The sequence below is a fragment of the Protopterus annectens genome, chromosome 13.part0 (genome assembly GCF_019279795.1).
Source record: "Protopterus annectens isolate FY-2018-M chromosome 13.part0, PAN1.0, whole genome shotgun sequence".
Lineage (NCBI taxonomy): Eukaryota > Metazoa > Chordata > Ceratodontiformes > Protopteridae > Protopterus > Protopterus annectens.
Genome location: NC_056747.1, coordinates 1,008,483,757 through 1,008,510,159, shown reverse-complemented (window position 1 = coordinate 1,008,510,159; position 26,403 = coordinate 1,008,483,757). Strand labels below are relative to the sequence as shown.

General features: G+C 39.3%; 1 protein-coding gene across 2 annotated transcripts in view; it reads right to left on the bottom strand.

The window, feature by feature from the left end:
• Window positions 1–26,403, bottom strand: part of CCR7 (C-C motif chemokine receptor 7) — a 115,175-nt gene that overhangs the window by 28,641 nt on the left and 60,131 nt on the right. For both annotated transcript variants that reach the window (XM_044055004.1, XM_044055005.1), the window contains exon 2: window positions 5,862–5,914. In XM_044055004.1, the coding sequence (XP_043910939.1) occupies window positions 5,862–5,914 (53 nt within the window). The remainder of the gene's footprint in view (window positions 1–5,861; window positions 5,915–26,403) is intronic.

Genomic DNA, 26,403 nt, shown 5'->3' with positions numbered 1-26,403 from the left:
AATCTACCATCTTGTCCAAAATCTCTTGGATGACCCTCCTGGTCTGATCTGCTATGTCTAAAACCTCCAAAGACTCTAACTGCATCTAAGTCTACAACCACCTTGTCTGGTCTAAAGGGCCTCTCTACCCTCCCTTCACTAAGCGTTAGTATTAACCCAGAGATGGCCCATCAGCATGACTTTAAACATCTCTCACTGATTCTGCAAAGACAGAAAAATACCTTCAACAGCCCTTCCCAAGAAACAAGCAGCCCCTAAACCATTCTTGGTATCTTTCTTCATTGCAGAAGAAAGAAGTAGTGAATATCTAATGCTTATCAAAATTCATACATTCACACTTGATCTGAGCCTTCAGTAAGGCAAGAGCACACAAACACAATAAGAATGTCTCCATTGTTTCCACCAGGTACAGATGTTCTCTCTAATCTAGAAAAAGATAATACTTAAGAGATATAACCCCAGCTCTAAATGTTCACCCAGCAGAGTCATAATCTGGCAATAGGGCATGAAATACTTACCCAAGACAGGTGTCCTACCTCCTTAGATCACCTTGCACTTCTCTGGTATCACAAGAAAGATTTTATAGTTACAGATTAGGAGTATTATCCCCTCAGCAAATAGCATCAGATCATCCCATACAAGATCAAATATGTCTGCAAAACATGATATCATATACTCTAGGGAAAGTAACCTTAACCAGTCCCAAATGTCTCCGTACTATAAAATAGCTACTCAGATCAGATCAGCTTTGAGCTGCAACCCATAGCTACCTCATGCTTCATATCTCTAACTACAGGCTTAGACCTATCCTGGACTCTGGTCCCAAAGAACAAACTCAATTGTACTGCTCAAAGATTGTCTATAAATACTCCACAACTCTCAGAATCCTTATCAACCTACCTAAATGAAATTATCTCCTTTAAAAAAATTACAAACAGAAGTAAAAAAAAAATTCTTTAAGGAGCAATATGCAACTGCTCTCTAAACAGTGGAATATCCTTATCTCACATTTCATACCCTTCAATTTCCCTTTTTACTCTGGTTTCACCACAGATTTCAGAAAGCAGTAGTATGTTCACATCATCCTCTCCTCATATTTCTTCTTCCTACCCTCCCTTTCTTCACTCCCTTCCTCTTTATCCTTAAATATTTGTAAATAATTTTATTATGTAGTCGCATTCTTTGCACTGCATATCATTTTTGGGTCATGGACTCCCCTCAATCAAAGATAATGCTGTTAGAGAGGGGCCATCATCCCAGCAGCAATGAGGGTAATTTATGCTCTCAGTGGAATCTTATAAATGGGAATTTTTCTGTTTTTGTATTACCTAACCCCAGCACTGGTGGTGATGTGAACACTTGTCTTACCAAAAGAGTTGTCTTTTCATTGCATTTATTTGTATTTATTGCCTCTTTTGTAAACCTGAGCTTAGACTGCAAAAAGGCACAGTTGGAGCAGAGGATTACCCTGGTTAACAAATTAAAATAAAATAAAATATGCCTTTAGCCACCAGGTGGCGTAAACGTCGGCTCTAGATGTTTGTCACTGTTGAAGTGACACCCCAACCCTGTGTGCAAGAATGGGAAAAAGGAGTGATGGATGGATGGATGCCTTTGAGCATGAGATAACCTCCATACAATTTCAGACCTCATTCTTAATGGTTGACAGATCTAAATACAGAAACTAGACTGAATCTAACCACAGCAGCTATAGTATACCACCCTTCCTAAAACTCTGATGTGCATCAAGGCTATAAAATACAAAGTCTGCACCCAGTCCCTATCAGAGCATATAAAAATATCAGCAGATCAAACCCCAGAAAGTTCAATACAACTTCCCAAACCACTTAGCATTTAACATTAATCATATATAAAGAATTCCTGTAACTTTCTCCAAGTCAGTAAGGCATCCTCTTATATCAGAGGTTTCTCTTATCATCCCGACTATTGCTAAAAAAAAAAAAAAAAAAAAAAAAAAAAAAAAAAAAAGATATTTAAACATATATTTATCAGTCTTTTGAATCATCTGCCAATCTGTACTACAATTGACCGTTTGTTACACATTCCTAAAATTTAATGATTAATAATACAAAAAAAGAGGGGCTACAACCACTTCGCACAGGATATTTTAACATGGATTTTACACAGTCTATATTTCAGGCATACTCAGACATTAGCTACAAACCAATAACCAAGTTATTAAAATCACCAGACTGATAAACAAGTGTAGCATTAAGGGGGAAAGTCGACCCTCATACTTTTCAATTTTCCATGGGAGAACTCCCTACTAAACTGAAGGGCTCTGCTACCAGATGCCAGCCACTCATTACAGATGTACATTGTGCTCCCTTATTAAACACCAAGGAGAGGAGGAAAACAAGGTCCTGCTCCATAGCCATTACCATTAAACAACCCTGCTACTACGGAGCAGCAGTCATCTTTAACAAGCTGCACTCAGTATAATCCCATGATGCCTCCCTGTTGGCAAGAACAGCATTCTCCCAAACTGTATAATATAAATAACTGAGGTTGAAATATGACTTTGCAGATAGCAGCATGAGCCACAGCAATGTTCTGCTCCCACTTGCAAATGCAGGTTCATAGGTTTGTAGGAGGTTATTAAGCTAGCAGCCCAAGAGCCCTTACACGCCTACCAATATTTATCCCAAGTTGCCCCATTTGTTAGTGGTTAGGTGAGTGAAGTTCACAGAGGCAACAGTCTATGGTAGTTAATACTGACTTCCTCTGTCCAGGAGGGACATGGGCACCAGAAGTGAATTTGCAGTCATCCATCCATTGATTTAGGTTGCATTTGAAGAGGGTCATGGTCAGGGAAGGGCTCTGTTTCACGTGAAATTGAAACTGGTTCCAGAAAAGTGTCAGTCTCTGGGAGATGTATCTATCTCTCCAGCATGTCCAGTTTATGTCAGAGGCTAGGTTAAGATCCATGGAGCAAGTGACCCTCCTGCTGGTAGGCTTCCCAAAAAACTTGCCTCATCTCATATTTGCCAGAAACTCTCATGATTCTATCTGTAGAGGAATATAACAACTGCACTTGCATTTGGCACCAAAAGAGACCAACCCATTCTGAGAAGTAAACTGCTAAAATGTTATACAACAGAAATAATTCCCATACTGCACCAACAGAGAATTTGAGGATATATTTACTATGAATGTACACTATTTGCTATAAGTCCACATCGCCAAAGTGCCTTCTAGTGGAACAAAGTTTCTTTCATCTTCCTCAGCAGTCTACACTAAAGCAAGTCAAAACACGGGCCTCTTCCTCTTGGCCATCTCATGTTCCTCAGACACACTGAAAGTCTCTGCCACATCCTGTGATACACAGCTAGTACCAGCAGTCACTTCCCTTTCTGTGGCCTATAGAAAAGTGATAATGTCCTGCAGTACAGCAACAAACTTGGTTCCTGTATTGCAGCCTTCAACAACTTAAGCATTAGTTTCTTGATCTTACAGAGCTGAAAGGACAGAATGAACAAACGATTCTTTTACTGAGAGTAACGTGACAAGTCTTGTTCACAGAAAAAAAAATCTCTGGTCCTTTCCCAGGCAGCACAGAATATTCAAAAGATCCTTTTTAAGGACAGAAGTAAGAAATCACACCAGCACATCTGCTACTGGGCTGCAATGCACCACATACCCAGTAGTTTGTTTTGGTTAACAGGTTTTCATTAGGTAAACCTGTCTACTCCTTAAGCGATGAATTTATAAACATTTCAGTCATCTGCACCTGCCTCCTCCGGTATGCCAACTAACCAAATATTTTTTGCATCTCACCCATTTCTCAATGTTGAATATTTTAAATTCTATGATCACTTTAGTCAGGAATGCCATATGCTTATATTTCCTCTCACTTTAGGCATCCTGTTAGAATGATCAGACATAGTAGGTTCTGTTTTGAGGTCTTCCTGGCTGAGTGATCCATACTTTTAGTGAGTTTGAAACTCAGTTTCATAAGCGTAAACAAGACAGACTGAGCCACAGTTCTATCTCCTTGGCATTCTTTGTCTAACTTCACACTCTCTGTGTCCCTCCAGAGATGTAGCCTGCTGAATGGCTGAGGGGAAATAGTGCTTTGGCTGAGGTCTTCTTAATGGGTCAGATAGAGGTGCCAGCATTTCCATTTTTTCTAATGATTACACTGATGCCATACTATCCCAACATCACATTTGCTGTCCTGTTTGTCTTGCCATGATGGTTTAAACAAAGTGCCAGTTTCAGATGGAATGTTCAGCATGCCTGTAAAACAACCGTGATGGTTTTCCAGCATTATATGGTAATATTTTCTTCTGGCCTTTTTTCTTGTGTTCTAGTCAGCATTTATACTGTATCAAAAACACTGTTATATAATTTTCACTTAAGTTTCTGGGACACAATCATGCTTTATAACCGGTCACATTCCTGACAATCAACAAATCTTTAAAATTTCAAGTTTACCCTTTATACCCTTCTGTGAACTGCTGTACTCTATCAAGCTGTCCCTTCTCTAGTATCCCACTATGTGTATATGTATAATAGGTGTTTGATATATAAAATCAAATGCACCTAATGTAGCAGCATAAGTACATGGCTAAAGGAATATGCTTTCTGCTTACTATATGTAGTAGGTGCTCTCTAAAGGTACTTAAAATGACATTAACATTGCAACAGCACTGAGTAATGGGACATACTGAAGCAATAACAATATTTTGTGATTGTTTTTTTACCAGTTTCAGTAAGCACATCTTACAGAGCAAAACAACAGACTGCTCTCACAAGTTAATGTCTGAGTCTGAGCAGACTTATGTGCTGAACTACTCCTTTAGAAATTCAGATTCCAAAATTAAGTCCAGCTGACATACCTTAACAGGTGTACATTTTATAAATAACTACAATTGACTTGCTTTTAGTGTATTTTTCTGCCCATAATGTACCCCTACCTGTTACCTTCACAGTGGAGGTTTTCTTTAAAGTTTGCCTTCCTCAGTTACTTTGTATTTCTCATGAATTAATAACAAAATAGCAATGATGAGAAGCTGCTGCATTAAAGTTGCCCGGGAGAAACAGAGGATGAACTCTCACTTGTGGCACCCATAACCTGGGTTTAAGTACAAGCTCAGACTTTGGCAAACCAGTTTTGGGTGGGGGAGTCTAGTAGACAGTTATCAAACCTTTTCTAAGAAAGGGTTATGAGGACTGATGGTATGGACTGGACATCCATAGTCTGGTATAACAATATTTTTTGGCACTTTGCAACTGACAATGGGCTGCTCCCTGGGCTCTTCCTTGCCTACTGAGTCTTGAGAACCTCCTTGCTGTCCCTGGATTGACTCCAACTCATATGCGGCACCAGTGTGGTGATTTAGACTTCTTGGGGCAGCATGCCACTGATTCTGAGGAAGTTTTATTTGACTCAGTCCTATCCCAGAGTCTGCACTCACTTCTATTGCAGAAGGGGGTGACATGTAATGTACTTGCTGTGCATTGTTCATGCCTCTGCATGAGAACCATCCATAGCCCCACCTCACTTGTAGTTAACCCTTCCTGAGTGTCACCAGCCTCCACAAGAGATCGGCTGAGGAAGGAGTGCCTGAGTGTTTCCCCACCACTGAAGATGTGTATTTCCATCGTCTCTACCTTGCTGTCAAGCACCTGAGCTACATAGTGCATTTGGATATAGCACAGCAAAGAAGATAAATGTAATGCAATGTATAAGGACTGGAAAAATACACTTGCCACACTCTTCACATCATGTACAAGAATAGCGGATCAAGTCAGATGATAATAGGACAGAACAAAAAAGAATACTCATTCACTGCAATGTGACAACCTAATAGATGTGACTATTTTTTTTTACTTACCTGACAAGATGTTAGGATAATAATGGTGATGAGTTTGAAGACTACTTGTAGTCCTATAAAGAAGAACATAACAGCATGTCCATTAAAAAGAAGAATATATGCATGCCATAGCAATCGCATATTTTAGCAGCTATAAACCTCTACACAGAATGACATGAAAAGTTCCAGAAAATTAAACTGCAAGCCACTACACCATACTCTGTTTAATGTAAGCCTTTCTTCAGATGATCTACAGGCATGCCACACATAACCATTCTACTACGTTCCTATAATAACAATATAAGATGCTGTAATGTAAACATGTTGGCCAATTATATCAAATGAGTATTTAACGTTTCATGCTGCTGTTTTTGTTAGCTAATGATAATAATACACTCTGAAATGACAGATTGTAAATATGCTTGCCTAATTCAGTTGGTACCTTTTTAACTCCAAGTATACTGAATGTTAAAACTATCCTATGTAGCTGACATTGTTGACTACCAAAAACATGGACCTTCTCCTTCTGGAATTATACCAAAAAGCTTATACTAACTCCTTGCTGCAGAACTGTTGTGGCTAATTAAATCAATGTACTACGTCTGATAGGTAGCTGTTATGAAGTTCCTGTCAATCCCCTGAGAGCTTATCCAGCCAAACCAGTGCGTCTTATTGCTTGATTATTCTAATTGAGAAGATAGATCACCCGTCTACAATGGCTATATGACTGGTGCAATGCTTAGAGTTATTCTGATATCCTGTGGTACCAGTGAGCACAAAATGAAAAAAATCATAGAGTCAATTGTTGAGATGCAAGACCCCAGGTATTTGTTTTGCATCTTTACAGATAGTCAAAACAAATGCATTCAAACAAAGTGAATCATCTAATTGTTTCTGATATTTGCTCATTTTACATCAGGAAAATGGCACAAGATTTGTTCTTGTATTTGTCACTTTTGATGATTAACTTTTGTTTTTTTTTGTAAACTTTACTTTACAGGTTGGCGTAAAACAGATTAAGTGAAGTATCATGGTTTCCAAGTATTATTTTTTAACATTTGTTGACTGGGAAAGTCCGTCTAGGACAGCGCCTATTTTCAGCAGTGGCCCAGGGAGAAACACTCTAGACACACATCTTTGGAATTGGAATGTGGAAGGAAACCCACATGAATACAGGGAGGACATGCAGACTCCACATAGCAGGCAACCCAGCCGAGAATCAAACCGGAGAATCTCTTGCTGTGAGGCAACTAATCGCTGCACCTCTGCACTTCCCAAAGATACAATTAAAGATGGAATTAATGATGTAATTCCTTCAAAATGTAATTCTAAAGTAAAATAGGTAAGACATTCAGCTGAACATATGAATGAGTGAGTGAGAGATTACCTAACCTTAACCATATCCTGTGATATTTCATGCCTGAAGTATTCCATTGGTCTCTGTAATGGTTTTTATTTTAACATGTTGATACAGTGTAGGCTACCATTGCCTTTATGTTAGACATGGAGTGTTTTCTAAATTAGTATGTCTTTGGGTTAGCTACTACTTCTTGAATGAGAAGGGGGCATATGAAAAAAATGAAGTCCCTATTTTATTACACATGAATTTATGGCAGTACTTGCACTATATCATGCATTTGTAACTCATAATTGTAAAACTTATGGTGTTCTGATAAAAAAGTATTACATTACATCTATTTCCAGTATAAAAGGAACTTAATCTTCTAACCTGTATGATACATTATGCATAAATGTTTTTTGCATATTTTTTTCATTTGTCATTTATATTTAACCCAATCCAGTAGTTCATTATATATAAAAAATAACTTTTCATAAGCAAACTTGATGCTGTACAGCCTCTTAATGGAAATCTAATGTATTTAGTTGGCAGTGAAAACATCCTGGTGCTGGTAAGAGCTACAAATAATTAACTCTACTGCTCTTCTTTGAAATCCGACTACTGGGAAGGAAAAGTGGCGATGATTCTGCAGCCCAGAAAAAGGTTCTTGTCTACCAGCGAGGGTGCATTAATAGTTTTAAGTTCATATGGTGAACTTTTTAAGGGTGTTGGGAAGGTAGAGATAAAAATTGGTGTGCAGCATAAAAATGTTGGTATTCAAATAATACTGACACTATCTTATGATCTGCAATGCATGGTCCAGGAGATGGGGGAGTGAAAGACATCGCTACCTCCTGTTCTGCTTACCAGGAATACAATAAAAATGGGAATAGGAATTGTTAATTGATACTAGTAAGTCCATTTGCAGATATGGGCACTTTTTGGGCAGCATGTAGAATATTTTATCATACAGTTCTTTTTTTTTTGGAGGATCACATTCTGTAAAATGGCAGCAATCCTGGAAGGAGTGCTAAGGAAGGGAAAGTAAAACTGCTTGGTACATTTTTATGGATTACATATATCTGCCATCTTGATCTGGAGGTCAGGTGAGAATAGCTTTCCATTCTGCTACAGACTCCACCTCAATGGACAGTGGCAGTTGGCCTTCTAGTAACCTCTCTTTAACATTGCCATTGGTGAATATCTATGTTAAGGAATAGGCATAAGCTGTTTAGTAATCTGTATAACTGTCCTCCCCACAGTGACCCACTGATCAAATTTCTCTTTTTTGCCTTCTGATGGATAAAGCAGATATGTGCATTTCTAAATACCAATGTTGACCTTAGTTAAACTTCTATAGCCAGTGAGATGCAGCCATGGTCCTCTGACTACCTGTCTTCCAACTTCCCCTGAGAAGCAGTCATGCATTCATCCTACTGTCTGTCCTTTTTCTGATGTAAAACCACTATTTATGTTCTACCTAATACCCTACCAATCAATGGGTCTTAGGTAGACAAGGTTTCAACTCATTGATTTAAAATTACCAATGTTCAGGTGAGTAAATCCATAGGAACAATTCTAGGCAAGAGATCACAATAAGAGACCTAGTTATATACACCTTTAAGTGGACACACTTAAAAGTTCTTTTCATGCTTTACAAGTACTTAATAGTACTCAAATCCCAGATTAATCAGGGCTGTACATAATAAGCGTGACATCATTTTTATCTATACATCTGATCATCAGTCAAGACTAGCCTTAAAGGCAGAGCTGGATCATGGTCAAATGGGGCCCTAGGCAGGGTAATGGATCAAAGTCCCCACCAAACAGCAGCCCCCCCCAGACATTCGTCTGTTTCTTCCCAGTTATTATATACACTCATACCTCTCAACCTCTTAGAGCAAAAAATCTGGACAAAGCCAAAAATAATGGGGCACAAAGGCCGAAAAATAGGGACACTTAAATATTGCTCTTACAAACTTAGAAAGTTGATAGAATAATAGGTTTTGCAATAACATAAATTTTCTGAAGGATACGAAGTCTAAAACTCAAATGTCTATCATTATTTTCTGACTTCAACTCTCATTGATTTGCCAGAAAACCACAATGTTATGAGAAACAGACCAAAATATTAGACAAAAATCTGGACATTCTGTGAAAATCTGTACAGTTGAGAGGTATGTACACACTATTCAGACCTGTCAGTGTACATGCTGTTTTCTGCTTTACTTCTACAATGATTACAGATAACTGGGATTTAATTTAAAACTTTTATTTAAAATTTTATAGCACAAACACTGATAGCAGTTTGCTAAACCAAACAATATAATCTCAAAATGAAAAAAGACTTAGCACGAACAGTAAACTTCTCTGCCCTTGAAACAGCATTGGAACCCACATTAAAAAATGTATTTATTTTTTTTTTATTTTATTTAACATTTGTTGACCGGGAAAGTCCGACTAGGTTCCATAGAGCCTGTTTTCAGCAGAGGCCCGGGGAGAAATGCTCCAGATGCATGTCTTTGGAATGTGGGAGGAAACCGGAGTACCCGGAGGAAACCCACGCGAACACAGGGAGAACATGCAAACTCCACACAGAAGGCACCCCAGCCGAGAATCGAACCGGAGAACCTCTTGCTGTGAGGCGACAACGTTAACCGCTGCACCACTGTGCCGCCCATTGGCCAGTGGCTTACTTTTGGGCTGTATTCAGATCATAGGACCCTTGCACATAGTTTAGGACTGTGCATGCATACATACATACATGTGTTTTTTGATTCACCTTCCTGGTTGTTTTAAATTATATTCCTTCTATAATGCGGTGGTGCAGCGGTAGCGTTGTTACCTCACAACAAGAAGTTCTCCCATTCGATTCTCGGCTGGAGTGCAGGGAGTGTCTTCTGTGTGGAGTCTGCATGTCCTCCCCGTGGTTGGGTGGCGTTCAAAAGACATGCGTAAGGGTGTGCCTTCGTTGAATGTTGGACGTCGAGCTGGCACCTCGGCGTTCGTGAAAACCTACTGCCAATCATTAGCAGACCGGAGTTCTGCTGTGGCGACTCCTAACCGGGAAAAGCCGAAAAGACAAACAACAACATATAATGCAGCACCACTTGTTAGAGTCTGTTTTAAATTTGTAGTTTTGAACATTTTTTCAGTAAGCAATGAAACACAATGTATGAACCAATAATGACAAAACTACCCATTTCAGAACATTTCAACCATAAAAGGCCACTCAGACTTCTTTCATTATAATCCACCAATATCAGTCACTATGCACAGTTTATGCAGAAGTAAAGGTCATCTGAATAATTCCACATTAAAGAGATCTGTAACTAATGAAGAGGTTATTGCTGGAAATAACTTTACATTTCAGTATTTCATGTACAAATTCAGTGTCTGTTTCCCTTGAAAAATAAATTTCCAAACAAATGGTAAGCTGGTAATATTGCAATAGCTGGCAAACTATCAGTAAGGAGTGGAGCACCCCCATCCCCCTTTAAAGTACACCCCAGTATCAGCAATTCATGTACATTAGGGTGGGAGGAGAACCTATAGCCTTCTATCCTGAGGGCGTGTGTGCTACCTGCTGTTTTGCTAATATTATTTTCAAGCTTCCCAGCACAAACACTGATGGACAAGATTTGCTAAAGGAAAGAGTTACACATTGGAAACAGATTTAGCACAAGCAACTGTAAACTTTTCTTCCCTTGCAACTCACAATTCCTTGAACATGTATTGAAACTCAATTCCTTGAAAACTCGCTATAACTTTTTAGCAGTCTGGTAGAGGGTGTAGTGGATTGAGGCCCTTGTTTCCTGTAATTAAGGTGCAAGGTTTGAGCCTGAGCAAGTTACTTGTGATTCCTACTTAACTAGGGATTTAATACCTTTATTTTTTGGCTAAAAAAATCACTGGGGCCTTTCCATTTGAGCGACATGCATGGATTTGTACTTTCTGTAGAGGGAAATATATTCAATTGTGATGGGTAAGGCGGCTTCTTTGGATCTTGAAGATATTCTCCCACAAATTAAATGGGCCAGAGAGGCACTGAGAACGTATATCCCTGTTCATGGAAGAAATCTCTCAGGTAAATTCTATGTGTGGAAAAAAATCAACAGCAATCCTTCAATGTGTGTATGTTGATACAGCAGGAATGCAGAGTGTGTTCTTTAAGAAGAATGCTGCTAAAAAGAAAGATATGTAATTTTTTTATATAAAAAATTAGATGTTGTGGCAACCCCAAGCCCTAGGCAACTGCGTAGGTCACTTAGTACTGGACCTGGCTCTGCTTAATGGCAGACAAAGTAGTGCTTTGCTTGACCTGTAGTAGTAACTTCTTCCATAGCCTGGGAATGTGCTGAGTTAGGATCCTGTCTCTCCTGTGAGCCTTGTTTATTTGTTGGTGTAAATTTAGATCCATTGTTTGTTTGTTTGTAGAGTCACTGGTTTTGCCAAGAAATAGGAGATAAAATAGAATTGCATCTTTCATGGCTCAAAAAGTGAGACTTGGGTGCTTTCAGAGCAGCTGGTAGGTTGCTAAATATGAGAGATGTGCTAATCCGCAGGGTGAGATGAAGGATTTAATACCTTTAATTTTTTGGCTAAAAAAAGTCACTGTGGTCTTTCAATTTGAGTGACATGCTTAGATTTGTACATTCTGTAGAGGGAACTATATTCAATTATGATGGGTAACATGGCTTCTTTGGTTCTTAAAGATATTTCCCCACAAATTAAGTAGGCCAGATAGGACTTCCTGACAGTGATGGAAACATGATGATCAAATGCGAGTGAGAGAGAGAGAGAGAGAGACACACAGAGAGAGAGAGAGAGACAGAGAGAGAAACAGAGAGAGAGAGACAGAGAGAGAGAGTTGACCACATAAGTACCCCAGTCTCTTATGACCATGTCTGCTTGAGTAGGAGCTTATTAACATATGAGGTTGGAACAACTTTTTTTTTACATGCTACTTTTTTTTGCCTTTAGCTCGAGACCATTTTCTGTACACCATGTATGTACATATTCCAGCCTCTTTTGGAGCAGTCAAATGTCAGTGAATGAGCGGATAACAGTGCCCGGCTTACAGTCATCAGCAAACATGATCAACCATACTTCAGAAATATTGTCTTGGTTGTCTGCAAAATAAATGCCAAACAGGAGAGAGCCCAGCACTGATCCCTGTGGAACCTCACTTGTTATAATTTTACATACAGATAGCATACCAGCAACATTTGCAACTGCTTGATAGACAGTTTGCTATGCAGCAGACAATGTAGGGGGGTTACATTAAGTTTGTCTAACTGTTTGATAATATCAGCATTGAGGATAATGTCAACAGCTTTGGCCAGGTCAGGATAAGTAACATGCAGGGGGTAACTGATATCTGCATCCTCTGTAATTTTTTCAAAGATGTTTACTTATTCAGGAGACAGGAACAGCCTTTCACAAAGCCAAACTGAATGGAGTCTGGATCAGTTAAGTTGCCAGCATCTCCATAAATGAGTTCTGCTGTCAGTTAAGTTGCCTACATCTGCATAAATGAGTCTTGCTATGATACATTTCATAGGTTTGAATATAAGGCTGGTGAGGATGATGGACCTATGATAACCTGAGTCTGTAGACGGATCACCCTTGTGTACAGGAGTCACACTGGCTGTTCTCCAGACATCAAGGACAAACCCTGGATAGGCTGAAGTTGGACAATTTAAATAAGCAGAGGCTCAGACAGTGCATAATTGGCATGGATGACAATGCAGCCTTGTATGTTATGTGATCCCATAGAACCATTATTTTTAGCATTAGATAGGGATTCTAAGACTTGTTTCAAGGTGATAAAAAGCGAAACTGAATTTTCAGAGATAGCAGGTATGACAATGTGGATAGGTGGGGTAATGGTAGCAGTAAGTTTGTCTGCACATACATTGACTATATCCTTGGGATTGGAATGTGTGGCATTATTATGGATGAGTTAATTGCATTGCTGAACATTGTTCCTTAATTTCCTGACATAACTGAAGAAAGATTTTTTTTATTTTTTTGGTGTCTGTAGTGATCTCACGGAGATCACTCTGCTTTATGTTTTCTAATAGTGCTCTTAAGCTCTTTGCTGGATTGTTTCACTGTGGTGTTGAGGTAAGGAGATGGTGTTTCTTACAATTTTTTATTATTTTTCTTCTTTTGTTTTATAGTTTATTATACAAGAGTTCTGTCAGCGTGGATTATTCCTGAATTTGCCATTACATTTAGGGCAGATATGTACAGACCTTTCTTTGCATCTGTTTAGATGTTGTGAAAAACTGGAAGTGAATGGGGCAGCCCTCTCAGATGAGTCCACTTGTGGGGGATTTTTGGAAATGTTGCTTAGGTCTTTCTCAAATTGATGTAGGTTTGCCTGGGAGAAGTCCCTGAAGATGGTTTAATTTGGTTGTGGGTTGGTACCATTAATCCTGTCAGAGGGGGTAACTAGTAACATAGTTGGTCGTTTTAATTAGGAATGAGGGATGAGGAGATATGTGGTGGGGTACAGGGGGAAGCTAGGTTGATAAGGACCAGGTTAATGTTACTGGAGCCTCTACTGGGTAGTTTTATAATTTGCTGCAGTGCATTGATATAACAGAGTCTAGGAAATGCTGAACATATCCATTTTAAAGGTGTATTTGTGTCATTCAGTACTTGAGTAAATCCCCCACCAAGAATGTATTTGCCTTGACATGTAACTCCTCAATGGTATTAAGGTAATTTCCTTGATCATTATGGACATTAATGAGGATCTTTTGCTAGCAATGAAGTAATAGTTAGATTTGTTAATGATGATTTGTATATCCAGGAGCTTCAAGGTAGGTTGTGTGTAATTTGTTTTGAAGTGATTTTGCTTCTGACAAATATACCCCTGCAGTTATCCATGAGACTGAAGGCATAATAGGTGCTAAACCCATGTAAAGAGTGAATACTGTCATTGCACTGAAATCTAGTCTCAGTAAATACATAGATATGAATGTGTTCAAGTTGCCGGTGGGTCTACAGTTCTGTCATCTTTCTGTTTAGACTCAGCACTGACTAAAGCCATCATGAGTTTTTCAGAATCTGGGTTTCATCTTGCCATGTATGAATGTCCAGTAGGGATCTTCTTCCTGAAAAAAGGTACTACAGGGCAGAAAGGGCTTTAACCAGTATGCGACCCCCCCCCCCCCGAGCATGTAAGCCAACTCTGGTGAAACAAGAAGTCTTATCTACCATCTTATCACCGGCTAACATATATTGGCCTCCCTTAGAATAACACCAGCTTCTTACCCAGTTGTGCAAGCCAGTTATCTTGTCTTGGTATTTAGGCATCATTCTTTGTGAAGATAAGATACTACTCAAGCCAGTGCATTTCATGTCTTTAATACATGTGGAGTAAGTTCCATCATGTCTCTCTGCATGTCTCTTTGAGTGTAACACCTCAGATCATTCACTCTAGCATGGGCCACCACTATGTCACAGTCATATATGTCTGGTTTAAGGGACTTTAGGGCCCTTGTGACATCATGGATCCTGGCACTGGCCAAGCAGCTTACAATCACCATGTTCTTGCCCATTTTGGCATGTGTGGAGTCTGTATGCTTATCTTTAGAGATGCCTGTGACTAAGACATTTCCCTGCATGTCAGCAAACTTAGAGAGCTTTATGGGCTTCGACCCGCTTCCCACAGTGACTCTTGGGTGATCTGTGTGGGAGAAGAGAAGGAGTAGGTTTTGCCTGGTGTGCTGAAAGCTGAGATTTTTTAGAGAATGCTCTAGGAGGCTTTGCCATAAGTTATAGACATAGCAGTGTATTGTGACTGATGTGCTGTTGTGGATGTGTAACGCTTACCAATTGTGGGCTGACGTGAAAGTTTTGCTTCCATGTTTCTTAAATATTTGCATCTGTCACAGATTGTACTATCAATTGACAGAAGCAGTAAATAATTTGTAAGCATAAGTCATTTGCTACACTGCCTTAGAACACATGGTGCAATCAGACTAGCCTCAGATGGAGTGAGATCAGACTGTTGAGCCATGTTGGTAGAGAGCAGAAGACAAGGAATGGTCATAGTACTCAGTGGTTAGAGGGGGAACTACTATAAAACACTCTGAAGATTTGTGGGTGAAGTATTTAGATTGATACTCTGAGGTTAGGGAGATGTGGGTAATCTAGTAGTACTTAGTGAAAAGATAGAATTAGATTTGTCGGAAATGATAAATAGTGCTGATTTGCCTATTGCATACTGTCTGGTAACTACTAGTGCTGGTCTCAGCACAGCTATGCTCAGCTTGGAATCAATGTCCCTTTCCTCTTTTTGTCACCAGAAACAAAACAGTAGCACTAATCCTATCCTGATAAGCAGATGACAGGATCTTTGGTGATCAGCAGTCTCCTCCCATATGTTGCATGGATCTGTAGTCTTGGGCCTTTTCCTGGTAGATACCCTGGATAAGTACATACAACAGCTCAGTGCAAGAGAGCTAAGCTACACCAAGGTACAATACCAAACCAGTCAGGAAAGTCCCAAACACACCGCCCAATCCGAGAATGTCAGGAATGAATGTCACTGTATTCCCTCTCTCACCAGGAGAAAAGCAGTAGCAGTAATCCCAAACTGATTCCTGAGAAGTGGCTCATAGGCTACCAGGGATTAGTAGTCTTGCCCGATGTTTGTGATTTTATAAGTAGAATGGAAGAAATGGATTAATACACCAGGTATTGCAGTGTACAGTAGACAGTGGGAAGAAATGAATGAGAATCTAACTGAAGTTTTAACAGTCTTAGGGAAGGGCCTTACTAGTTTGAACATCTACTGCTCACTAGTATGAGGGGATCAGATGAAAGGAACTTCCACAATCAAATGTACTAAAGGGGCACAACATTCCAGATTCACTGAGTTTAATAGCACAACAGAAAAAGGGTGTCTCTGTGGGAAATTGAGTCTCAGAATAGCAGCAGCAGCAGTCACAGGTCAAGGGCAGCTCCAAAAGATTAAAACCTTTTCTTGTTCTGCTTACTTTAAATAATAAATGCTGTTCTTTGCAACTGAAAATCAATGCCAGTGTCATTTCTATAAGTACGCATGCAGTGATATGCCATTTGTAGCATTTTCTTTTTTATTTGCAGTTGTGCAACTACAAAATTAATATATTTAGGCAAGGTGTATGGGAACACTCATGTTCCTATGTTAGTACTAGGCTGACTAGCCATGTGGGACATTTCAAGCCTAGCCAATTATCCCACGTGAGGAATCAAACCCTATGCCTTGTGTTTATTAGGTAAACACTTTAACCATTATGTCAACTTTCCACTCATATCAAGAGTGCGGGGTGGGTAGGAATTCACCCCTGTAAAACTGATATTTAAAAGCTTTTCACTGGGTTCAAGCCTCAGCTGTCTGAAAACAGTGGATGAAGTTTCAACTGTTTGAAACTTGGGTTGCCATAATAGTTAAGATGTTTACCTCATAGACACAAGGTACAGGATATGATTCTCATCTTAGAAGGGAACTGTCTAGCCTTAAAATGGCCTGCAAGGGCAGCTATCCTAATACTTGCCTATCCCCTCGCCCCTTATGAAGTCCCTACCAGCATACCCCCCCCCCCTCCCCATTTATCAGAAGGGAGCAGGTCATAGTGGTGCTCACTAAGGCTTAAAATACAGCCTTTATTGGGGCCTGACATTATCCCAGGTTGCGTCCTAAATAGCCCGAAACATGATCTATCAAGACCACTTAAGTCACTCTTCAACTATGTACCAGAAAATGTAGGACGGCAACTGTTGTCCCCCTTCAGAAAGGTGGATCATCAACTGACCCTGGAAACTATAGACCCATTAGTCTGACTCATATAATATGCAAAGCCATGGAACAAATGTTTATGGAAATGATCATCAAAGACATTGACACCTTACAGATACTGGAACCATCCCATATTAATTTTGTCAGAAGCAGGTCATGCCTACTTAACCTGGTAGACTTCACTGAGAAGGTAACAAAGGCAATGTATGAAGGGAAATGGTACATACTACCTACCTACACCTGGCTAAGGCATTCAACACAATGCCCCACTCAGATATTTTAGGCAAATTCTTGATCTGAACTAGGCATAAATCACTACACAAGGACCCAAGGAGTCAGGATTGGTGAGTCCACTATGACCATGCCATGCATCTTTGAGTGACAATTTCTCTCTGTGCTACTAGGAATGTTCAATGTTGTGGCTCACAGGTTAAAATCTCCTCTTTATAGCTGCATGGTCTTGGGTTCATGTCAGACCTCTGGCAACTGTCTGTGTGTAATCTATGCATTCTTCCAGTGTCTGGACATGATTTCTGTAGTTACCCAGCTTTCTTCCCAAGAGCATGCCTGTTAGCTACTCTTTAAGTGTTCATATACATCTTATTGCATTAATGCTTGCTGCTGTGTCGCTGGTCATGGCTGAAAAGGGTCAAAGAGGAACCATTTCATTTACTCAGTTGACAAATGAGTAAACTGCAAAAAAAAGATAAATTTTGCTGTGTATCAGTTAGAATTTTTCTGTGAGAATCTTGAAGGTCTGAGACTGTTTGGACTGTGCTCTTAGGTGCATTTGTGTTCTGTGTGAACACATTAGTCTGGCAGTAAATCAGCAAACCTAATGATCTTCTTATTCTTGATTGTTTCTAACACCCTAGAAAACTGTTATGAACCTTAAACACATTTAGTGACTGTGGATTTAAGTAGTTCATGACTTATTAAGGTGACCTGAGCCTTTGGAAGAGATTAGGTGTAATGAGGAACCTGAGTAACAAATGTCATTGTGGTTGGGATGTGGGTTGGTGCTCAGAAGAACTTCAAACATATATGAAGCGGTCTCTCTAACGTTTTTCGTATTAAGAACTTCAAAGAAACCAGAATTACATTGTTTGATCTAAAGCAACAGTGCTCCATTGTTTTTAAGAGCTGGCTACTGCCAAACAGTTTGCTAAGCAGCTGAAAGTCTGCATAAGAACAGCAAAGGTGACTGTGTTACTTACTGTCCATTACTGTCCAATAACACTCTTATTTTGGGGGCTGATTTTGCTTTAGTAAAATATCTTAGTCTTCTCATAACTACAGGCATTCTATGTCCAGAGTTTCAAACATGCTAGTGATATGCTATGTAAGTGAGGTGACTGATATGGTACATTGGCTTTGGGAACAGGGAACTTCTGTTTCCACTGAAGGAAAAGCAGTAAGCTTAATGCAAGAATGCATGTTAAGTAACAGGTCCGATTAAGATATCAATAATATATTTTAAAACCTAGTCTGTTAAATGTATCATTTTTATTGTTCCTATATTTCAAAATAGCAACAAAACTGATGTGAACTATTCATACCAAGGTTGCTCTATTCTTTTTAGTTTGTTAACCAAGGAAGTTAACGTGTCCTCCATAGACTGTTTTTAGCCATGACCTGGCTCACAAGGGTAAAGCCAAATGTATGAGAAGTTAGGAATAACCAACACATTTTTGTGAAGCAAAAGGGGAACCAGATTAACTGGAGAAAACCCTATGTAACAAGATGAGAACAATTGCTCTTCTAAGCTGTTCATGTATATTGCATGTGCCCTTGCCCTTGTAACCTTTGTGGTTGGAAAGAGTCCAAAATAGACCGGTTCACTTACATGAGTAGTGAAAAAAATAAACTAGAGTTGCTTGCTACTTAGTGTAGCATCACAGTATTCAGAATTGGTCTGTTATTATATGTTTAACATGCCAAATGTTAGCATTTATTCAGTTGCTACTGATAAAGAAACTTGTGCTGTTGCCTATTTATTATGAACATCCCAAGCGCCATTTCTAAAACTGAATGTGTAATGTACTCAGTAAATCTCTGTTATAAAACAAGCTTCATTTTTAAAAGCTCTGTTTACTTAGAGGTGGTATCACTATAGCACAGTTGTGAATGTTGCTGACTCAGAGTGCCTGTTCTCCATTTCACTTATTGGCAGGAATGCCTTCTGTGCAGCCTGTATGTCTTTGCTGACTCCTTGTATTTTGCCGACTGTTTTGGTTTCATTTTACATCCCAAAAATATGCTGAGTTGATAATCTTCCAAATTGCTTGCATGCATGCGTGATTGTGCGCGTGTTTGTGTGTGTGTGTGTGTGTGTGTGTGTGTGTGTGTGTGTGTGTGTTCCCGTTCATGTGTTTGTGTTGTGGTATTGTTAACAATAACAGAGAGGTTGAGGGTTGGCATAATGGTTAAGGTGTATGGACACACAGGGTTTGATTTTTACCTTTGAGGGGAAAATGGCTAGGCTTAAAATGGCCCACAAGCCAAGGGCAGCTAACCTAGTTCTCACCTATGAACTAAGAACAGTAACTGAATTAAGTGTAGTTTTATTTACAAGTAAACTGTAAAATAAAAGTTCACCTTCAACAAGATTGAAAACAAGCACACTTTTTGGTTATGTTTCACTTCTGGGTTTGTCAGTCCAGTTTTAAAATCTCTTAATGAAAAACTAAAATTCCTTACAGTTCTTACGTATTTCAGCTCTAATCAGAATAAGATGAAACACCTATGCCTGTATTCACATACCCTCTACTTCACTTTTATGGAATTGCATCATGGCTGGTTGGAAGTAAGCAGGAAGGTTCAGGGGTAGAGAGACTGAGATGGCTGAGTCATACATTTTAATAGAGGGTTAAGACAGACCCTGTTTAAAAGGTCAAAAAGATACTTAAGGACCAGTTAGGACTGTAGTCCTCTGTTCTTGCACCAGTGTCAGAACCTTTTCCATTCAGATGTGTAGGATTTTCTGATGTTTGGTTTTCTAGCTCCCTTCAAGATCTGAATGACATCCTTAGAAACACGTGTCTGAAAAGGAGAAACACTAAATCATCCATCCTGGCAGATTCAATATCTTCAGACTGAGGTGTATGATGAACCCCTTGCTGTGATTCAGGACACCCACCTGTTGTGGCACAAAGGGTTTCACTGTCTGGCCATGTTCAGAAGTAGTGATGACCAGTGCTGCCTGGGCCACTAGGGATCTGTTAGGAGCACCCTTGACCCATCCTCCCTGATCTTCTGAAGTACTCCGGGGATTAGGAGTAAAGGAGTATTTCAGTAAAGAAATAGACTTGTCCTTGGGAAGAAAAAGGCATACATTCTCCAGGCTCCTTTCTTCAAAGCTTTATGAGCTGCCTTTTCTTAGATGAAGCAAAAAGGTGTACTGATGCACCCCATTTGTGAATCAGCTGTTGGTGCTTTTACAAAATGCATACAGTAACTTGGTCTTATAAGGCATAAAACCCACTTATCTTGTATAATTTTATCCCACAAGGATAGGAATGGGGACCACTTGCCTCCTATTCTTTCTAGAATTAGAACTGAGCCACTGCTGGTCTTCCAATGGAATCACTCTGTCACTTTCTGGAAAATGTACCTTTTTGAAATTTTCCTTTGATCTGTTTAGTACCAAGTTTTGTTGGGATAAATTCTGACATACCTAGGAGGAGGAGGGGACTGCAGGAAATGTTTAACTGTCTGCATAGTTATCATCTTCTTCTCCAGTTTTATAAACACCTTTTCAGCAGTGGCACCAAAGAAGAGCTCCTTATCAAGAGGGGCATTAAGGTGCTCCACCTTTACATGATCTGTTCCCTCAACCAAGCATTTCTCTAATCACTGACTCCATAGCAGCTACCCCTTCACATAGCCTAAGTATCTGGCTTCTGTCATACAATGCTTGTGCAACATTGACAGTAATCTTGTCTTGAAGGGTCCAGTATAGTTTGTACTTTGGCTAAATGTGACTTGCAAGCTTCTGAATAGAATACCACATCAGCAAGGCACACAGCTGATCACTAGACCAGATTAACAAGGATGCTGATAGAAATGCCAGATATATTTGGAAAAGGCCCTGCTGCTTCTACTACCAATATTAGTCTAAAATCGTGTGCTATTGCCACACCAAATAAAGGGATCCCTTGTAATTTTCAGCTACAGGCCCATGAATCCCATAATCCAGGCATGCCATCAATATTTGGTTAAATCTGCTGTGGTCAAAAAAACATGCTTTGCCTAGCCTCATTTCTCTATGAGCTATTCCACTCAGGGCAAGTGTCAAATATGGAAATAGCATTTGTCTGTACATATTTCTTTAGGAATTCCTACCCTGGAGAAAGTAGTAACTCTTTGGCTGTTGATTTATTATTACCACCATTTTGTCATCGGGGTACTGCTTCAAAACTCTTTATGGCATACTCCATAATCACTAGAATGTAGTGGTAGCCATTATTAGACTTTAATAATGGACCTACAATATTTGTAGCTTTCAGTTTTATTTGGACATCAGTAATAGGCAAATATATCAGTGAGCATCTCGATTAGGATGATGCATCATTTTATCGATGTATTTCATTGCATCAAGCCAATAAAATCTAGCTAGAATTCTAGCTTTGTATTTGTCTATCCCTAAGTGTTTTATCGAAATATTGCTACATGCCAATTTCATCATGTGGTCTAAGATGATTTGGAACTAGCAGGTGGTGTAGTATTTCATATTTGTATTGATTTATCCTGTACAAAAAAATCATTCTTCATCTTAAAATAAATGTATAAGATAGGCCCAATCTGCTCACCTGTTTCTCCTTTTCTCCAGATATATTTTCTGTGGTCCTGCTTAATGCATCATATTTACACAGCAGTTTCTTAACATTTCTATTGCTTTTCATCAAATCTGTCAAATTAGGAACACTTTTATCATTTCACCAATGTGAAGTAGAGGATATGGCCTCTTCGTCTGTGAATATAGGCATAGGTGTTTCTTCTTATCCTATATCATCCTGTACCATTTTTGTTTTGGCAATTTCTTCATTTTTGCTTTTGTACCTTTTGTCGCTTTAAGTACATGCTGCTGAGAGTCCTATTTCTGACTAGCATTATGTTTTTGACATTACAGAGGGAAGCCCAAGGCTCTCTTCAGGTTCTGTTTTTTCTCTTAGTAATTTTGTTAACACATGTTTCTCTCACTCTCTGCCTCTAGTCAGACATTCTGCATTACTTTAATGGCTGAAATCTCATGACAAGCTTCTGTATCATGCATTATTGGTTATTCCCTTTTAGTTCTTACACTCACATCCTTCATTAACTTAACAAATAGAGTTTTCTGATAAGACTCATTAATAGGCTTCTGAGAACACACATATTCTTCTATCCCTTACAATTTATTTTGAAGATTCCACAACTGTCCTTTTCTCTTTATCAGGACTGTATATTTTCAATAATGTATCAGGCTGCTCCCTGGCACAAACATTTACTGGAGGTGTAATCAGGATTGTGTACTTTAACGGTGTTAGGTTGCTGTTCCCCTTTATTCACTAGGGTTATATTCTGACCACAGAGATCTAACAATGTGTCTTCTCCTCAGAATTTACACAGTGGGAAGTCTTGACTACTGAGGATGGCATGTGTTAAATCACCTACCAAAGCTACAGGCTGTAGCACTTTACCCAACAGTGTCTGAATCTCTACATGTATTATAGGATATTCTTTCTATTTCTATGAACATACATTAATGTTCTTCTTGTCATATGTTTAATGTTTGCAGACATAAAGTTAGTTAATTAGTGTGACAACATTCTCAGAGTCTAGTGCCCCTATACGTTCCATCCACTAGTACCATACATTTGGCTAACTTAGGGATTACAAAGTGACAATATGCTGATCCTACAATTATGCCAGTAATTATACCAATTGCTTTATCACATTCCATTATCAAATAATCATTATCAGCATGTTGGTTAGAAATCACATCTCTGACTTACATAGCATTTCTGTTTTCATTACGAACATGTTGGTTAGAAATCAATGTCTTGTTAAGTACACCATTCCTATTACTAATCAAACAATGTTTATCAATGTTCCCCGTATTCCTACTTACATCTAAAGTACACTATTTCAGTTGCTGACAGTGTTTGTATGTTCACAGACATTTTCACATTCTTAACTATGCCCTTAGGCTGATCAATTTTATACGGTGATTCATTAACTGGTAACCTTTCAAGCAGCACAGTTTATTAGTACACTTAGGTTCACTCTGAAAAGCCAATTTACATAAATTACTTAGCAGTGCTCTTTTGAATTTATCAACAGCTAAAATACCTATTGTTTTACTTTTCTATTCATTTCTGGTTCTGCCCATAAGCTTGAATCTGATATTTTGCTCTTACAATTTTATTTAAACTCAATGTCCAATTATGAAATTCAATTGTTTGTTTTTTAGAAGGCACAGCAAGTTCTTCATTAATTTTTATAGCACATATAGTCATTACCTTTCATGCCCACATATGCTATAATATATTCCTGTAAGTTGAGAAGACAAGAGTTTAATCCTGTCAAACTGAGTCCAGTACCCCAGGGTGGCATATATTTCAAAAGCAATGTCATCATCCTTGCTCAGCATCTTTACTGACGGGGTGGTCTGTGGGGTGGCCATTACTGTGGCTAGCCTCATTCCTTTCTGAAAAGTCACATCACCTCCTGAAGAGCCATAACATGTTGACTCATGTTTGTGCTGGCCAGCAAAGTGTAACAGTTCAGTTACAGAATGAGAAAACAAAATATTCTCGCTGTCCCTCTCTCTCATCAAGTGGGATGAATACTGAAAATGCCAATAGTTTTATCTTTCAAGTGCATTATTAACTCTTCTACTCCACAGTGCACATGTAGTTGTGAATCAACCTGGTACAGCTGATCATGGCAGTTCTCTATAGGCTGATGGCTAGAAACTGTTGTGATCTGTTAATGAACTTGTCTCAAACCACAGAGACTGGATGTCTGTCTTAAGTGCTACAGATCTAAACCTGCCAAGAATAGACTGTTGTCTCTAGAATGGCCAAGTGACTAAGAAGGACTGAGTCACTCTGGCAGCTCCTTCTCTGGGCAGGACATACTGCAGCAAAGTTGATCCTTCCTGGGGAGGACATACTGCAGCAAAGTTGATCCTTCATAGAGTCTGGAATGGTTGCTGATGTTGAAAAGTTGCCTGTCTACATTATGGAGAAAATTTGGAAGGCAAGCATCAGGGCACTTTATGCTTAACTCACTCAGGTCTGGATCTTTGTAAAAGTCTTGCCTGGCTTCTGATAGTGTGTCAAATCAAACAGAGGGTTCTTCTGATAGCAAGCAATGCTACATTCCCTATAGGGAGTAGTCCCTGCCTCAAAGAAGGTACATACGAACGGTCATCTGGAAGTGTGCTGGTGAATTAAGAGTGGCAGAGGTGCTCATGAAGGAGGACAGAGATGCGCAGTTATGACTGGAGTTGGTCTGCTACTGACTTTGGTATAGCAAGGCAGGGTCCAGGTCATGCAGCATGAAACTCATTAGATGTATTTAAGAAAGGAAATGGTTCCAAACTAGAGGTTTAGCAGTTTCTAGCAGATGCTGTTCTTTCAAGTTAGAGTATAGATAACTCTTTATTTTACAGACATTTCCTTTTCCTGATCTTCCTGCATGGGCATTATTTGAAATGTCATTTATTTACTGGAACATAACCCTGTAGTATCAACAGTGTAATGGTTGTCTCAGAGATGGCACTGAGCAATCTTCCCATCATCTTTGATGGGATTTCTTTTTCTAGGTTATCAAGCACTAACCCTGACACAAACTACAACATATTCTTCAGGTTTCTGAGTATCATTAAAGTATCATGATGGGACAAGCCTTGGCCACTGTCACCTACACCCAGTGTTTCTGATCTACCAAGAGTCTAACAATGTTATTCTCAATAGCAGCCTCAAGGTCTTCTTGTAGATCTTGCACCTCCCGCATATCATTGACTTGCAAATGTATATGTGACTTCAAAAACAGAAGCCAGTTTAATCTAGTTTAGTATGTATCAGATGTTTGTAAAACATTATCTCATATTGGTTAGGCAAATTCCATTCGCCAGCTATGTAGAGAGTACATTACTGCAAGTGATGCCTAATCTGGTAAATTCCTTTCTATTTTATGTAGTCTGGTTTCCTTAAAATATTTACTCATACCTAAGGACCCCTTTACCAGCATGTGATCCAAAACTAGAAACAAATAAATTAGGGCAATCTGGACAGAAACATCTCTAGTACAATAGATGAAATCATTACATGCCTCCAGACTATCACTCTTGTTGATGTATATGGATGAAGTCCTTACTGTGACCCATGTGACTTGAGTTTAAATAGCTACTCAAGTGTCAGGTGGTGTTGGAGTGATAGGAATAGTATGCCCATACAAGGGTGGGATGGGGGGGGGTGGGGATAGCCAATGTCACAATCTCTCAGTTGAGGAATATCAATGCATATGATAGCCTGGGGGAGATTATTTGGTTACCAAGCCATTTTGGTACTAGCCTTCTTCTTAAGAGCATTGGAATATTTATTCACAAAGGGGAAGGTATTTTGGCCCCTCTGGTGATGTTGGTCACCTGTCACCCTGCCCAGGAGAAATTGGATAGGGCTTATCACATATGTCCTTATTTCTAGAATGCCAGTGAGAGCACAAACCACTCTTATTGCTGCCTAAATTGTGTACAGTTTGAATGGGCTTGAGGCAAAGTCAACTTATAAAATATTACATGCCCTAAGATTTTCTCATTATCTGATGTGTTCTGTCTTACCTAGAATGGGAAGTATATTCCCTATTGTGAAAGCTTGTAGCAGTTGGTCAGTACATATATATATATATATATATATAGAGAGAGAGAGAGAGAGATATGTACAAACATTGACACACACACACACACACACACACACACACATATATATATATATATATATATATATATATATATATGGGTTACCCTTAGTATGTTGAAAGAGCACTACATCGAATTCCACTTCCCCGACATGGCAGAACATCGACAAATGAAGAGCCAACATTTCCTGCATGGTAAGTTACCGTTTGGCCATCCATCTGAACTTTGCCCCATACCCCCGTGGTAGTGCGTTCTCGGAGTTGGAATATTAAGTTAGGGGGGTGTGGGGGGTGAAGCCCCCCACCTAGGGGGTGTGGGGGTGTAGCTCCCCACATTTGTGTAGTCAGTTTAATGGCAGTGTTTCAGTTCTGGATGGCCAAATGATAACTTACCGTGCGGGAAACTTCGGCTCTTTATTTGTCAATGTTCTGCCATGTCGGATAAGTGGAATTCGATGTAGTGGGCTGTCGATGTACTAAAGGTAACCCATATATATATATATATATATATATATATA